The sequence below is a fragment of the Ochotona curzoniae genome, unplaced genomic scaffold (assembly GCF_017591425.1).
Source record: "Ochotona curzoniae isolate NIBS_2020 unplaced genomic scaffold, NIBS_Ocur_1.0 contig_517, whole genome shotgun sequence".
NCBI classification, from domain to species: Eukaryota; Metazoa; Chordata; class Mammalia; order Lagomorpha; family Ochotonidae; genus Ochotona; species Ochotona curzoniae.
In genome coordinates, this window is record NW_024466454.1 from 6936005 (window position 1) to 6953949 (window position 17945).

Sequence of the window (17945 nt, forward strand, 5' to 3'; positions counted from 1 at the left end):
AATGCACTGAAAATATATAAAATCACTCTCAGGGTATGTGTTTAAAATGGGACAAGAGGTAGAAGATTTTTCTTTCTCTTGTAAACCTTACTTTCAAAGAAAAATAGGTAAGCCTTTAAAAGAAAAAGAATTTTTAAAACAATATGAAAGATTGGACCTGCCATGGTGGCCTAGTGGCTAAAGTTCTCACCTTGATTGATTGTGCCAGAGTCCCATATGGTCACCAGTTCTAATCCCGGCAGCCCCGCTTCCCATCCAGTTCCCTGCTTGTGATCTGGGAAAGCAATGGAGGATGGCCCAAACCCTTGGGACCCTGAACCCTCGTGGGGGACCTGGAAGAAGCTCCTGGTTCCTGGCTTTAGATTGCTTCAGCTCTGGCTATTGTACCTACTTGGGGAGTGAACCAGTGGATAGAAGATTTTTTTCTGTGTCTCCTTCTCTCTGTAGATCCATCTTTCCATTAAAAAAAAAAAACTTGAAAAAAATATGTGTGAGTGAGAAAAGGTTATCTTGTCTCTAAAAGTAGAGCAGGTGAGTTTTGTACTGGCATCCAGGTCATGTCAGACGCTGGCACTGCAGGCAGCAACCTTACCCACTATAGTACAGTGTCTACCACTGAAGCCACCTTTTGTGTTATGATCCCATTCCTTCCCTGTAGTGTGATGAGCATAGATACTCTTTTGAGGCTAAGGGGAAAGATAATAAAGTTAGAATGATAGTGACTGGCTGGGAACCTAGGCTGATGAATGATATGCTCAGATCATAGAATATTCAAAAAATAACTTTTAAGTTTGGTTTTTCAGTAGAGGAACTTGGTAAATGTTATAGAACGTGGTTTAATGAATGAGTATGTTATGTTTAATATATTAGAGCACTAACCTAAGTAATTTGTGTATCAATAGAAATTATAAGTTGTCTGTAAATGAGTATTAAAGTGCAATGGAGATAATACTTCACACTATTTGGTTCCTTAAAATTAAAAAATAATTTTTAATTTGATGCTTGATAATTATGTATTATTATTGTTAGGTTCAGAAGCGATTGAGAAAGGAGGGTTTTATTTTAGTCAGAGAGTCTGCTGGACTGCTTCCTGGCTGGAGACAGCTGGGGACCACTTCCTGTGGAGGGCTGAGCGCATGAGGGATGGCCGCCCAGTTTCTACAGCACTGGGCTTTTGTACATCATGGTCTTGGGGGATGGGAAAAGGCAGCAGCTCCAAGGTTTGTGCATTCCTGCGACAAGTAGCACACAGGGTACTCAACGTGGTGGGTGTTGACCTTCTGCACATGGACAAGGTTAGGGTAATTTTTGCATTCCAAACATCCCTGGATGACAGAGAGAACATGCAAGCACACCAGTGTGCCTGTCCACCTGTTGACTACCCAAATTTTAGCTGGGCAAAAGCTGGAAGTCAAGAATGCAATCTGGGCCTCCCGCGTGGTATTAGGAACCCCATCACTTGCTATCATCACTTCTCATAATCTGCCTTGGCAGGAAGCTGAGTCAGGAGCTGTGTCCAGAAATCAGACTCAGATACTTCAGTATCTGAACACCTGTCCCTTTACAGAATGTTCAAAAAATATAAAATTCTGTTTTGGGCTTCTATTTGCTTACCTATAAAATAGGCAGAGTGGTTCACAAGCTTTTTTTTTTTTTTTAATATTTATTTTACTTTTATTGGAACATCTTCGACTGCTTTCCCAGGTCACAAGCAGGGAGCTGGATGGGAAGTGTAGCTGCCGGAATCAGAACCAGTGCCCATATGGGCTCCTAGTGCGTTCAAGGCGAGGACCTTAGCTGCTAGGCCACCGCAAGAGTCCCCAAAATTTTAAAAATTATAATCTTTGGGGTAGATGTATGCATAGTTCTTGGGAAGGAAAGCATTTTTTTAAACTTTTAAAATTATTTTATTTGAAAGACTGAGATGCAGAGATCTTCCATTTGCTAGTTCATTTCCTACATGCCCATAGTGGCTAGGACTGGGCGAGGCTAAGAGTGCCAGGAGCTCCATTTCCTTCTCCCAAGTGGTTGGGAGCCACCCAAGTGCTTCCGCTGTCATGGGCTGCTTCCCATTGTACGCATTAGCAGGAGGCTGGATGGAAGCAGAGCAGCCAAGACTCAAACTAGGCACTCTGGCATGGGTGGTAAGTGAGCATCACTAGTGGCTTGTTAGTATTTGCTGACTTGCAATACTTTCTTCCTTTATTTTAATTGTATTTTTTTTTTTCCTTTCAGAAAAAGCCTGTGCTGAAGCTGGGTCAGCAAGAATGTCACTCCTTATATTGGTGTCCATTTTCTTATGTGCGGCTTTTGTTATGTTTTTGGTATACAAAAATTTTCCACAACTTAGTGAGTAAGTACATCTAAATAGAAACTGAAATTGTCTTGATGTTTCTACAGAAGCAGATTAAAGGTTAAAATTCACAGGTGTATTCAGCAGCCGAATGGATATAGTAATTATGCATCAGTTCTTGCGTATTTTTCCCTTATCAACACTGTTACTTAAATGCTTCTTTTCACAATTGCCTCTTGATTTTCAAACACTTGTGTGTGTGTGTGTGTATGTGTGTATGCATGTATAAATGATTGTATTTGAAGATAGGCAGGCAGAGGTCTCCCATTCCACTGGGTACATCCCCAATGCCAGCAACAACCATACCTGGTCCAGGCCAACGTCAGGAGCTGGGATCTTAATCCAGGTCTCCCCTGTGAGTGTCTCTGCGACTCAAGTCCTGGCGCCTTTCTTCGTATGTCTTTATTTAGTCTCCTTTTACCCAGGTTTTTCCTGTCATTGTTTCCTGGGGGTAGTTCAAAGTACCAAAAGTTCATGTTTCCTCCAGATTCCTTTCATTCACAAGTTTTTTATACTTCAAAATTTATAGCTACACTTATTTTAATATTTTTATTTCTTACATCAATGGAAAATCCCTTTAGTGTTATGGAATTTTATATTGTTACTGTTACTATGGACACTGGTAATTGCAGACTTTGTATAAGCTATTGCCAGCAACACTAGCATCCTATAGGAGAACTGGTTTGAATCCTGGCTATGCCACTTCTGATCTAGTCCCTGCTAATGTGTTTGAGGGCTGGTGCTGTGGTCCAGTGTGTAATCCTCTACCATGAAACGCCAACCTCCCATTTGGGAATTGGTTTGTGTCTTGGCTGCTCCACATCTTATCCAGCTCCCTGCCTATGGCCTGAAAAAGAGGTAGAGGATGGCTCAAAGCCTTGGGCCTTTGTACCCATGTGAGAGATCTTTAGGAAGCTCCTGACTCCTAACTTCAAATGGCTGATCTCAAGCTGTTGTGGCCTTTGGGAAATGAAGCAACTGATGGAAGTTATTTCTCTCTTGTTTCTCCTTCCTTCTGTAAATCTACCTGCAAGTAAAAACAAAAATAAAATAAATGAAAACATGTAGGAAAGAGGGAGATCTTACTTGCTGTTTCACTTTCCAAGTTCCTGCGTTGGCCAGGGCTGAAACAGGCGTGAGACAAACTGATCTAGGTTCCTGAACAGGTGGCAGCTTCTACAGTCAGGACCTGCTGCAGCTCCCAGAAGGCACGTTAGCTGGAAGCTGGAATTAGAAGTGCAGTTGGGGGACTGACCCTGTTTCGTAGCAGATAAAGCTGCCATCTGTGACACTGGTGTCTATTATGGATGCTGGCTCAAGTCCCAGTTGCTCCGCTTCCAAATCATCTCCCTGCTAATAGCTTGGGGAAAGAAGCAGAAAATGACTCAAATGCTTGAGCCCCTGTCACCCATGTGAGAGACCAGGAAGAAGCTTCTAGCTCTTGGCTTTATTCTGGCGCAGCACAAATGTGGCCATCTAGGGAATGGAAAAGCTCTCTCTTTGTCTGTCTTTCATAACTCTGAAGTGAAAAAAAAAGTATTAAAAAAGAAATGGAACTTAGATTGAACCTAGACACTCGTGTGGGTTGTTGATGTCCCAAACAGCGCTAAACCAAATACTTATTGCAAACATTGAAATTTATAAATAAGAAATCATTTTAGTAAGAGGTATTTTAACTGGACATAAAGCCATTGTTCTACGTAGTCAGTTGTTTCATATAAACAAATGAGCATAATACACATTAAATACAAATGAGATTAAAGCTTCAAAAAATGAGAAATTATTTCCAATCAATGAACTGAATACAAATAATGGAAACAGAAGAGTGTTTTTACCATTTCTGAACTTTGAGATGGAGTATTTCAGGAAAAGTGTGAACAATTAATTCTTTAAAATTCTTTCCTAATTTCTGTTGTCAGTGTTGATTGACTTTAGCTTGTCATGAGGTTTACCCAAAATGATATTAAATATATTTTTAATCTGTTAACAGCTGTAGCATATCTTATATTTAATTTAAATTTTAAGTCAATGTTGGAGCAATTGTTTAACCTTAGTTTGTATCAGCCTTAACTTTTGTGTATAGATTGCATATTTCATAATATTACATGAGATCATTAAGAAACATGATTTCTAGACCTTTGTACTTAAAAATTGCTGATTTGAAGTTAGTGTAAATCAAGACATCAAATCATTTTGGTTAAAACTTCATGTGTTGAAATTGACTTAGATATTGGCTTGGCAAAATTCTGTCTTTTAAAGTTTTTTATTTTTATTTCTTTAGAGAAGAAAGAGTGAATATGAAGGTTCCCAGAGATATGGATGATGCCAAGGCTCTAGGAAAAGTTTTATCCAAATATAAGGACACCTTTTATGTACAAGTACTTGTAGCTTATTTTGCTACATACATTTTGTATCCTTTTTCTAGTTTTGTTTAAGAAGAGGTTTGCTATTCAATTATACATAACTTTTTCATTTAAAAAAATTACTAATATAATGTAATAGTATTCAATAAAATATTGAAAATTAAAATGAAAAAACATTTTCAGTTTCTCTATCTCCTTAACTCAGTTATTTTTATTTCTGAGTATTCATTATCAGTGCTTTTGTATTCCTTTTACTTTGGTTAACATTTTCTTCTCATCTGTATTATTCAAGGTATTATTTTCTTACATAATGGATTACTTTAATTTACTTACTTAGAGTTCATAGTCACCAAATCATGTTTTGAGTGTTCCCTTGGATTTGTACTTATGATTTGGTTGCAGTCTTTTGCTTTTTGTGTTTATATCTCCTTTGTTGATTTTTTTTAGTTGCCTTTGTAAAATTTGCTAAGAGAATAATTTGTCATTTAAAGGAATGAATGTTTTTTTAGTGAATTTTTTTGCATATATGTATTTACAAATATATATGTCTTTTATGGAAACATGTTATATTTTGATTAGTCAGGAAAATAGCTTTATTCTTTGAACCTATTTTTAAACACCCTTGTTATTAGTGATCAATTTTAATTTGTGGCTTTTAAATTTTATTTCTGAATTTTATCTTTTATTCTTATCTAGCCTATATTTCAAATCTTGACTAGTGAATGATGTTACATCCTGATGTTTATGAAAGTAATTTTAAAAGGTAGATTAGTTACTTTGTTAATATTCTCAAATTTGTTGTATCTGCTCTTTTTATTTCTTGAGTTTCTTTTGGATTGATGGGATTTCAAGTATAACCTGCTGGAAACTTGAATGTATTCCTTTTTTTTTTAAAATTTGTGTTAGATTAAATATTATATACCCCTTTCTCTATTTAATTGCCTTAAGCAAATGCCTCGAGTATACATCGGGGAAATTTCTTCCAACATATGTAGCTTAGCAACAAGAATATTTGCGAAGCATTTTGGTGCTAATGCACACTCTTTGCTGGCATGGTGAGGATGCATTTGTGTTCAGGTGATGTGAATTATGTGGGTACTTCATCCTTCCTATTCATCTCCGGAAACAGTTCAGTGCAGAATAATGGGTGCATATTTTTATGACAGGCTATGTGGAGCAGCTGTTAGTAATTCAGTTGTATATATTGTGTTTCAAACAAGCAGTAGCTATTGTCTTTTTTTTTTAAGATTTATTTTTATTGGCAAGTGAGATATGTATAGAGAGGAGACAGAGAGGAAGATGTTCGTTTTGATAATTCTCTGCCCAAGTGGTCGCAACAGTTGGGGTTATGCCAATCAGGAGCCTCCTCTGGGTCTCCCACGAGGGTACTGAGTCCCAACGCTTTGGGCCGTCCTCGACTGCTTTCCCAGGCCACAAGCAGGGAGCTGGATGGTAAGTAGAGCTGCTGAGATATGAAACAGCGACCATATGGAATCCTGGGCATGCAAAGCGAAGACTTTAGTCACTAGGCCACTGCACTTGGTCCGCTACCATGTTTATTAATTCCATTTGTCACCTAGGTGTAAAATCCTTTAGAGTTAGGTATATAGATGATTTTGTCTTTATATAGATTAATAATAAACTGCAATATTTTTTCCAAGTAAGAAAAAAACTGATCTTTATTGTATGTCTTTTATGAGGTTTTAGGATCATTTTGTGAACAAAGCATGGAATTTCCATTCACTTTGAAAGTCATCATTTTGTTCAGTTTGCTCAATAGTTTTCAGAGGAATTAAAGGGAGATCCACTGATTCAGCCCTTCAGTTATATAACTGAGTATCGATTTTCCATTGGACAATGTTGTAGCCTAAAGTCTGTATTGTAGAAAACAGTAATCTGCTGAGCCCAGAGCAATTACTCAGTTGGTTAATCTTCCACCATCTAAGTGCCAGAATTTCATGTGCATGCTATTTCATGTCATGGTGGTTCCACTTCCCATCCAGCTTCCTGCTTGTGTGTGTTTCTTTCTTTCTTTGTGTGTGTTTTAAAATTTACTTATTTTGGACCTAGAACGATAGCACAGCGATTAAAGTCCTTGCCTTGAGCACACTGGGATCCCATATGAACACTGGTTCTAATCCTGGCAGCCCTGCTTTCCACCCAGTTCCCTGCTTGTGGCCTGAGAAAGCAGTCGAGGATGGCCCAAAGCTTTGGACCCTGCACTTGGTGGGAAAACTGGAAGAAGCTCATGGCTTTGGATTGGCACACCTCTGGCTATATGGGGAGTGAATTAGTGGATGAAAACTATTTCTGTTTCTTTTTCTCTGTGTACACTGGCTTGCCAATAAAAATAGATAAAATTTTTAAAAAATTTAATAATTTTTATTGGAAAGGCAGATATACAGAGGAGGAGAGACAGAGAGGAAGATCTTCTGTCCAATAGTTCACTCCCCAAGCGGCCACAACGGCTGGAGCTGAGCCATTCTGAAGCAAGAAGCCAGGAGCTCTTCCTGGACTCCCACATGAGTGCTGGGTCCCAGGGCTTTATGCTGTCCTCGACTGCTTTCTCAGGCCACAAGCAGGGAACTGGGTGGAAAGCAGGGCTGCCAGGATTAGAACCAGTGTTCATATGGGATCCCGGTGTGCTCAAGGCAAGGACTTAACCCACTGTTTCTCCCAGGTTGTGGATCAGCCAGTGCTGAATATTGATTCTCGGCACTCTAACGTGAGACATGAGTGTCTTAACTGCTATACCAAAAGCCTGGCTCACATTTGATTATATCATTTTTTTTATTCTTAAAAAACACTTTATTTTTATTTTGAAAGAGTTACAGGGAGATTCTGAGAGGTAGAAATCTTTCCATCTACTTGTTTAGTCCTTAAATGGCAGCAATAGACAAGGCTGGGCTAGAGGGAAGCCAAGAGCTCCATTGAAATTTCCCACATACGTGGCAGGAACTGAAAATTTGGGCCGTCTTTTGCTGCTTTTCCCAGGGCGTTAACAGGGAGAGGTATCAGAAGTGGAATAACTGGGATAAGAACCATGAAAGATATAGGTGGCTTATGTCACAGAATCCACTGTAACACAATGTCAGCATTCCCCACTGTCCCTGACTTAATTTTAAAAATTTCTGATTGGCACAAGAGAAAAAATAAAATTGACTACTGAAAAAAAAAATTAGTGTTATGTTTTATTTGAATCCATGTATCAAAGATTTTTATCATTTCTGCATATAGTCAGCATAAAATTTATGAGATATTTTACCTTTTTTTCATGTCAAGTCTTTGAAATGTGGTATCTTGAGACTTGAGTCATTGAACATTTTGGTGTCAGTTGCTGATTATGGCTAGTTGCCACTGAATTGAACAGTGCAACACAAATACCTTTTTCAATAATGCCTAATTTCCAACTTTATGTGTAAATTGCTTTTTTTTAAGTATTTATTTATTTATTTTTTATTGGAAAGACAGATATACAGAGAGGAGAGACAGAGAGGAAGATCTTCCGTCCGATGATTCACTCCCCAAGTGAGTGCAACGGCCGATACTATGCTGATCCGAAGCCAGGAGCCTCTTCCGGGTCTCCCACGCGGGTGCAGGTTCCCAAAGCTTTGGGCCGTCCTCGACTGCTTTCCCGGGCCACAGGCAGGGAGCTGGAAGGGAAGCGGGGCTGCCGGGATAGAACCGGCGCCCATATGGGATCCCGGGCATGCAAGGCGAGGACCCAAACCACTTGCGCCACCATGCCGGGCCCGTGTAAATTGCTTTTAATGTTCCCATTTTAACCCTAGCAGTTAATCATCTAATAATTTTTTAATAGTCGGGGAATAGAAAAGACTTTGAGAAAAAGATTTATTTATTTTCTTGAACAACAGAGACAGATATACCCAAAATCAGTTCATTCCCCAGGTGCGCACAACAGTCAAGGCTCTATGGGCACAGAACTCCATCTATGTCCCCTACATGGGTAGCAAAGACAAGTACTTGGCCCATTATCTGCTGCTTCTTGGGTTCCTTAGCAGGAATATAAATTGGAACCAGAGTAGCCATCTTGTGCTCAGTATATGAAATGTGCTTCGTTTCCTTTTTTTGCTTTTTAAGGTTTATTTATTTATTTGGAAAGGCAGATTTTACAGAGTGAGAAAGAAGGAAAAAGAGAGAGGTCTTCTGTCACTCCCTAAGACCACAGTGGCCAGAGCTGAGCGAATCTGAAGCCAGGAGCCAAGAGCTTCTAGGTCTCCACGCAGAAGCAGGGTCTCAAGGCTTTGGGCCATCCTCCACTGCCTTCCCAGGGCATGAATTGATGCCCATATGGAATCCTGATTTGTGCAGGCAAAGATTTAGCCACTGATCCATCACACTGGGTCCTCACTGAGAACTCTTATTTTTAAAAAAAAAAAAGATTTATTTATTTATTTATTTATTTATTTATTTATTTATTTATTTATTTATTTATTTATTGGAAAGTCAGATATATAGAGAGGACAGGCTGAAAGGAAGATCTTCTGTCCGATGATTCACTCCCCAAGTGACCACAGCAGCCACTGCTTCGCCGATCCAAAGTCAGGAGCCAGGAACTTCCTCTAGGTCTCCCACGTGGGTGCAGGGTCCCAAGATTTGGGGCTGTCCTTGACTGCTTTCCCAGGCCACAAGCAGGGAACTGGGTGGGAAGTGGAGCTGCCAGGATACAAACCAGCACCCATATGGGATCTCAGCATATTCAAGTCGAGGACTTTAACTGCTAGGCCACTGCGTTGGGGCCTCACTGAGAATGTTAAGCAGAGGATAACTATATAAGTGTTATTGTTGTTTCTTTGCTACTCTGGGTTTGTCTTAAAATAATCTTTGTTTTAGAATGAGAAAAAATACATATTTGAAAGTTACAGTTATAGAAGAGTGAGGTCTTCCATCCAGGGTGCTGTCCCCAGTTGGCTGCAATGGCCAGCACTGCTCCAGGCCAGAGCCAGGAACTTCTGGTCTCCCACATGATTGGCAGGGGCTCATACCTCAGACACTTAGACCGTTTTTATAAATCTTGGAATATCTAAAGCCTGCACAAATGTAGAAAAGTTCAACAGTGAACTTTTGTGTAGTCATCACCCATCAACAGTTGTCAATTTTATGCCAGTCTTATCTTTGAGTTTGTTTTTTTGGCCTTGTGGAGTACTATGTTTGAGGTTCACACACACAAAAATCACCTTTTGTCGAACATAATATTAAATATTCAAATGGAGATATTTACACCTGCATGCCAATTAATGATGGACTAGTTGAATCAAATGTAGTAAATTCAAACACTGAAATAGTATATAGCTGTTAAAAAGGGTGAGCAGTATCTGTATAGTTAGGTATTAACTCAGGATACTGCTGTGCAGAATAGTGTGTAAGTATGCCATATTGTGTAAGAATTGTGAGTGTGGACATTTTTTTGTACTTTTTTAAAAGGTAAAGAAATATTTAAGAACTAATGAGTTTATGAAAAAAATGTAAGGATAGAAGTCAGTCTCTGAATGTTCAATATTTTGTGGTTTGACTTTAGATTTAAGTAAGTACATGATGATGTCAAAAGAAATAGTAACTTACCGATATAAAGCAACTTTATGCCATTAGCATAGCTATTAAAAAAATAACAAGGGCCTGGTGTGAGAGCCTAGTGGCTAAAATCTTCACCTTGCATGCGCTGGGATCCTGTATGGGCACCAGTTCTAGTCCCAGCAGTTCCACTTCCATCCAGCTCCCTGCTTGTGGCCTGGGAAAGCAGTCAAGGACGGTCCAATGCCTTGACCCTGCACCCGCATGGGAGACCTGGAGGAACTCTTGGCTGCTGGCTTTGGATCGGCACAGCACTGGCCGTTGCGGTCACTTGGGGAGTGAATCAATGGATGGAAGATCTTGCTGTTTCTCCTCCTCTCTGTATATCTGACTTGGCAATAAAAATAAAATAAATCTTTTATTTTTTAAAGGCATAAATGAATTTTGTCCTTAGGCTTAAGTCCTGTCCCCAAGATATCTAATTGTGTATGTGATCCAAATATTTCAAAATCGAAAAACTCTGCAAATCCTTCTTTCCTCAAATATTTCAGATAAGGAATAGTCAACTTGTATAGAAATGTGGATACAATCTGTTCAATAGAATGGTTTTTGTCTGTATAGTTTTTTTCCCCAAAATGTTGGATTTGTCTTTTTAAAATTCCACTAATTATGTTTTAGTCCTTAACTTAAAAGTTCACAGCTTGCAGACATTTGCTATTCCAGGTTCAATATTTCTCAGTATACTCTCAGGGTTCCTTTATCCCTTTCCTCTAGCCTTATTTCTTGTTTGTTTGGTAAGTATATAGATGGGAATTGGTAAACTGGAAAAAAAAGTATCTAAGTCATGAGGATGATGATGGCATCCTAGCTGTTTTGGCTCAGTTAATGTCCATATGATACCTGTTAAGTCCTTCTCTAAGGAGGTCTTACAGTATGGGTGATTTTCTACAACAGACGTATTGTCAGATTGATTGCATTGTTGTGGTCTGTTTTAGCCTTTTTCCTGTTTTGTTTTGTAATTCAAATCTCTTCTCAGCCTTTTGGCTAAGCTCAAGTGTTTTATAATTCAGATCATCCAATAGTATTGTTGGGCATAGTAAATTAAGTCCTAGAGCTGGGAGTTCTATTTTTAAGCCTAGTAATTGGGTATAAATTTGTTTTTAGGAACTTTTATTCTTAGACTGAAGGCTAAGATTAATTGCTTGGGTACAATCCAGGTTGCCAATTTTAAGTAATCTTATGAGTTTCCGCTTGTTGTGGGAAAGGACTAGATCAAATGGATTGCTGATCTCTATGCAAGAGTTATCATCCTGTCCCCAGAAGAGGGAAATGTGCAGCTTTTCCGTGGGTGAATGTTTCTGTGAGCAGCTTGGCAAAGTATAAAATGCTTGTGTCCTCTTGTTATTTTCCAGTGTTCTGGACTTGGTGCCTCATTTTGCTATATGCTCTCCTATTTAGTTGGGAGGCCAGTTGTGTACAAATACCTAACAGAGAAAGCAGTGAAATGGTCACAACAGGTAAGCATGTCTTTTCTTCTTTTGAAAGAGAGGAAGAAACAAAGGAATCTTCCATCCATTGGTTCACATCCCTGAATGCCCACAACACTCAGGTCTGTGCCGGGCCCAAGGCATGAGCCAGTAATGTCATCTCCATCTCCCACGTGAGTGCAGGAGCACAGCTACTGGTACCATTTTCTACCTTCAGAGCTGTGTTAACAGGAATCTGAATCTGAAACAGAGTAGCCAGGACTCAAATAAAAAGCAGCATTCTAGCATGGGATGCAACATCCCAGGTGTTAACTTGCCCCTCTTCACCACAGTGCCATCCTGAAACAGGAGCTTTATATGGTTCTCTCATGTGGGTGCTGCTTTCCCAGGTGAACCAGCAGGGAGTTGGATTGGAAGAGGAGCAACCAGGACTTGAATTGGTGATCATGACCTTATGGGATTCCAGAATTGCAGATGGCTTCTTTTTTTTAGATTTATTTATTTTTATTGGAATGACAGATTTACAGAAAGAAAGATCTTCCATTACTGTTTCACTCCCCAAGTGGCCACAGTGGTCAGTGTTGAGTTGATCAGAAGCCGGGAGCCAGGAGCCTGTTAGGGTCTCCTACATGGGTGCTGGGCCCCAAGGTTTTGGGCCGTCCTTCACTGCTTTCCCAGGCCACAAGCAGGGAGCTGGAAGGAAAATGGAACAGCCGGGATACGAACTGGCACCCATATGGAATCCGGTGGCTGCAGGGCTGGCATTGTGGTATAATGGGTTAGAGAACCACCTATGGGGGCCCAGCATGGTAGCCTAGTGGTTAAAATTGTTGCCTTGCAGCCACCTGGATTTCATATGGGCGCTGGGATTTTCATATGGGATGCTGGTCCTCTACACTGTAAATTTAATCAGAGAATTTGAACCTGTTTTAGTGCACTGAGTTAGTCTATTACCTGCAATGCTGGCATCCTGTATGTGTGCTAGTTTGAGTTCAGGCTTTTCCACTTCTGTTTGCTAATGTGCTTGGAAAGCAGTAAATGAGCACTCAAGTGGTATATAATTGCCTTTCAATAAAATAAATAAATAAATCATTAAAAAAAACAGGAAAAAAAGGCATTGGTATAGTTAGATACCTTGCATATTTTTTGGTGGTGCTGCGTGCTGTCCATGGGTCACAGGAAAACTTGCGTCAGCCAGCTCCTCTGACATAGTTCATCATTGAAAACAATTATTACCTAATCAGGATCTCAGCAGTGGAGATTCTGACTGACAATGGAAGACAAAAGCAATACTATAGGGGATCAGTGCTGTGGCAAAGCTCTTATTTGAGTGCTAGTGTGAGTCCTTACTGTTTCACTTCCAGTTCAGTTTCCTGCTAATGCACCTGAGCAAACAACGGATGGCCCTATTCCTTGGGCCCCTGTACCCCATGCAGGAGCTGAAACGCCTGACTCCAGGCGTTGGCTGGCCATTGTGGCCATCTGGGGAGTGAACCAGTAGATGGAAAATATCCCCCATAACTTTGCATTTCAAATATATAGACAGTTTTGAAACGTACTGTACACAAAGGACTATCCTAACATTGCTCAGAGAATCTTGTTTCTGTAAAGAATCAGAAGAAGCAGACTTGAATTTCACAGGAATTTAGGATCATCTGTTTTACTCCTTTATTGTGCAGATTAGAAAATTAAGTTTTGTGCCCTAAAATCAAAGCAAGGAATCTCTGATTTCTAGACTTCTGGCATAGCCCTTCGCTTTGTACTGCATAGATCCTGGATGAGTAGTTTTGCCTGTAAGTTTGCAATAACTTTTTCTTTTTTTCCCAAGTGAACTCAATCAGCTGCTGAAAGGAAGCATAAACTAATCAGTACTTTATTTCCTCAGATCAGTCCTTCTATATCCTTGTTTAACCTCATTGGTCAATAATGAATGAGTTCATGCATGCAGTGTTTATGTCGATATCATGAAATATTTATATGAATGGGCCCCCCACACCCACACTTATAACACTGGGGTGTAGTCCTGGCTCTTGGCTTCAAACCCTACCATTTCAGCCATCTGGGGAGTAAACTAGTAGATGAAAGACCTCCTTCTCTGTAACTGTGACTTTCAAGTAAATAAATAAAAATCCTTAAGAAAGGGTTTATCTGAGGGCTTGACACAGTAGCCTAGTGGCTAAAGTCCTCGCCTTGCATGCACCCGGATCCCATATGGCTGCCAGTTCGTATTCTGGCTGCTCCACTTCCCTCCCAGCTCCCTGGGAAAGCAGTCAAGGACAGCCTAAAACCTTGGGATGCTAAACCCATGTGGGAGACCCGTAAGAGGCTCTTGACTCCTGGCTTTGGATTGGCTCAGCTCCAGACATTGCAGCTACTTGGGGGATGAACCAGTGGATGGAAGATCTTCTCTGTCTCTCCTCCTCTCTGTATATCTGACTTTCCAATAAAAATTTTAAAAAATATATTTATCTGAAAATTTAAAAAATTGTGTTTATTCATTTGAAAAGCAGACTAACAGAAAAATAAGCAAGGAGAGAGCTCTTTCATCTGCTGGTTTACTCCTCAAGTAACTGCAGTAGCTGGGTTCAAGGCAGGCTGAAGCTAGGAGCAGGGTCTTTACCCTGGTCCCCCATGTGGGTGACAGGAACTCAAGCCTTTGGGCTGCTTTCCACTGCTTTTCAAGGCACGTTAGCAGAAAGCTGTATTGGAAGCAAGTGATCTGAAATGCAATGTCTGCATTGCAGGTGGCAGCGTTCAGGCTGTGTCACAACATGGACCCCATCTAAAACTTTTAAAATTCAGGGTTAGATTTGTTCATGTGATATTAGACTATTACAAGGTAGAGACTAAATTAAACTTTGATCCTAGTTATAATGTTGGCATTTTAGTTATAAATATGATTGTGCATGATTAGGTTAATCAGAGTCATTAAATGAATTCCCTGAAGTATCAAGCATTTAAACTGGAAATGTAATATTGATATTAAGGAAGTTCACTTCAGTATTTACTTTTGATGATGCTAATCCTTTTCTTTCTTATGACAGGTTGAGCGTCACAGAGACCATCTCATTAATTACATTATATTTTTGAGAATAACGCCATTCCTGCCAAATTGGTTTATTAATATTACATCTCCTGTGATAAATGTACCATTGAAAGTTTTTTTTATTGGCACTTTCCTCGGTAAGACCTGTGGCTCACACTGTGTTTGAGCTCATTGTGTCTGTGTCGGAAGATTTCTGCTGCGCCAGATTCAGTATTGTGTACAGACATCCAGCACTGCGTAGTCTCAGACACAAGGCCTGGCCATGTGAATGGGTGCTCAGCAGTATTTGTTGGGTTGTGTAGGTGTTTTTGTCTCACCTCTTTGAAGAACTATACTTTCTACTAAATACTGTTTTTAACAACAGCGTTTAGTAGGACTTTGAGTAACTTCTTTCTCTTCCTCACTACCTCTCTGAGAAAATATCAAGCTTTTTTTTAAATTATTTTTTTCTTTGTCATCCAATTGAGGGTTGAAATATTGACTTTAATTTTTAGTAGAGAATTGATACCATTTCTAAAATTTAAGCAAAAAATGCTTGTGTAACATTTATTGTGGGTATTAGCAGAAGTATCCAGAAATAAGAATTAACAAATACTATAGTTTCATTGAAGTGAAACCATGTTTTGAACTTCATCAGTAGACATAAAGATTTATTTATTTTGTGAATTTTTGTAGTTCTTTAGCAAGAATGTTCTGCTTTCTTGAATTGTTTAAATACTAATAGAATGAACAGATTTTTTATATATTGAATATCAATTAAAATATATCTTAGCACTTGTGAGAACAGATCTTTTTGGAAAGCATAATCACAATTGTTTATTTTTAGTTTAAAATTTGACAGATCAATAATTATCCTTGAAACTATGTCTTTGTTCATAATTGCCGTTTCCTACAGTTGAAGTTACTAGATCACAGAATGTGGCTTTTAAGATTATTGATAAACATTGTAAAGTTCTCCTCTGAATGCTTCTCTTGGATTTTTAAAGAGAAATCATTTTAAACTCTTAGCACAAAATGATGATTATAAAAGGTTGAATTCCTTTTATGGAAATAAACTTTAAAAGCTTTAAATTCTCATATTTTTTCCAAAGTGGAAATACCTGTACTCATATTCTTAGAAATACTGTGCACACAGAAAATTTTAGCTTCTATTGACATTTTGTATGTTTTTACAGTGTGGCTTTTTGTTTTTCTTTTCAGGTGTTGCACCTCCTTCTTTTGTAGCGATTAAGGCAGGCACAACATTGTACCAGCTTACAACAGCAGGAGAAGCTGTTTCATGGAACTCAGTATTTATTCTCATGATTCTGGCTGTCCTTTCTATTTTGCCAGCCATCTTCCAAAAAAAACTAAAGCAGAAATTTGAGTAAAAAAAAAAAATCATCAAGTTTTTAATTTTTCTGTCATCATCATCATCATCATCATCATCATCATCTCAGGATTGGCAGGTGCATCCATTTATGTTTTGAATCACCTCTTCAGTAACTGAAACAAAGAATTTGTAAAATAAAAATTTCTACCAGTTTAAAATAATAGGTTTAAGTGGCAAGGGAAAGAAGAAAGTGTAAAATAACATTGATATACTCTAAAAATTGCTATCAAGAGTTATGGCGAACATCTTAATTATGGTACTAAAAATAGCTGTAAGTAATAGTAATGTGGAAGAAAATATTCAATTAGTATCTTTTCTGTCTCATAACATATTCTAGATTTTATAAATAGCATTGCAGTTCTTGGTAATATTAGCCTTCTTTCAGCAAATAAACTACATAGGTAATAGATTAAGAGATTTGCATTTTTCTTCCTCTTTGTTACTTTGAGGTAATAGATTTGTGCATTTTAGTTGACCATTGAATAAGGAAAAGCTAAGAAGTTACATAGTTTATAACATTTTTTGTTCTAGATTTTTATCATGCCTTAGTCCAAAATTTGACATTCTGTTCAGTTCAGTCCATTTTCATTTTTTTTTCTAGCTTTTATGGTATTTCCACTGTGCATATTTGAAATATGGATTATATGTTAACGCTATTGTAATTGTTGATAATTCATACACTCAGATAATATTTTATTATGATGCCTCTTCACTGTTGAGGAAGGGGATCCAAAAAGCAAACACTCAATGAATGCAGTTTTTAAGACATTAGATTCTTTTATGTCTGGAGATAGAGTGGCTAGACTCAGTTTCTTCTAATGACTAAAATTTACCTCATTTATTTATTAGTCTTCTTAATAAGAAATGTATTATGTAACTATTCTTTTAAATGCATGATATATCTATGAAAATGTCCTGTTTCTGGCTTTTTAGTTTGGGGCTGTTTTTGATTAATGCAGTTTCTCAATAATTTCACTTTTTTTTTTAACTTACAAAGTAAAATTAACTTCTCACATGGGAACTACTATACTTAAATTGTTCTAGAAAAATGAAACCACTTTTTGTTACTTCGTTAGTGTTCATGTCTTTGATTCCTTGATTCTAGAACATAGACAACCTGAACTACTCTCTTGGTTTTACCTCCACCCCAAAACTGTTGTCATGTTGAAAAATAGTTCACCTGTGTAATAAGCCCTTGTATGTTTTGTTGTGAGAGATATAATCATCCTCAAAGCTTGTTTCATAATGTGGATTAATTCTTTATTTTTTTTTCTATCACAGTATTAACAAATGAATTTATTGTAAATACAAAGCAAATATATTGATTAATATAGTATTCTTATGCCACCTGGCCTCTTTGTGAAATTATTTATTGTTACTTTTAGTAAGATTTTTTCTTACTGGCCAGAGATTGAGTGATAAAGCTTTTGTTATTTTTGCAAGTAAACCTACAACACAATCTTCTTGAACAGAATTCACTAAATACACCTGTATAAAAGATAATGGAGTCAATTTTTATGAGCCTTTTAAAATAAAAGAACTTGAATTCAACAGAAGCCTTGGTGCTCATGTGTGCATGTCTTATATTTTCTCTGTTCTTTTACTTTTTTTCCTGTTAGAAAACTGTAGCTGCCAATTTATTTTGTAATTTTAATTTTTGCTGTTGTCTGCATAGCTAAGAGGGATGCAAGCCTATGTGGACTTCCAGTTAGAGTGGGGAGGGTGGAGGTGTGGAGCGTCTGCAGAGCTGGAAAGGGCTGCTCCTCGCTGTTAGACTGTATCAGCGCCCCAG

At 38.3% G+C, this 17945-nt stretch overlaps 1 protein-coding gene across 1 annotated transcript in view; it reads left to right on the forward strand.

Moving 5' to 3' along the window:
• Positions 1-17704, forward strand: part of TMEM41B (transmembrane protein 41B) — a 28819-nt gene extending 11115 nt beyond the window's left edge. Inside the window, exons 2-7 of the mRNA XM_040989153.1 lie at positions 2236-2353; positions 4635-4763; positions 10949-11042; positions 11661-11765; positions 14780-14918; positions 15982-17704. Of these exons, the coding sequence (XP_040845087.1) occupies positions 2236-2353; positions 4635-4763; positions 10949-11042; positions 11661-11765; positions 14780-14918; positions 15982-16151 (755 nt within the window). The 3' untranslated portion in view covers positions 16152-17704. The remainder of the gene's footprint in view (positions 1-2235; positions 2354-4634; positions 4764-10948; positions 11043-11660; positions 11766-14779; positions 14919-15981) is intronic.
• Positions 17705-17945: the final 241 nt, after the last annotated feature.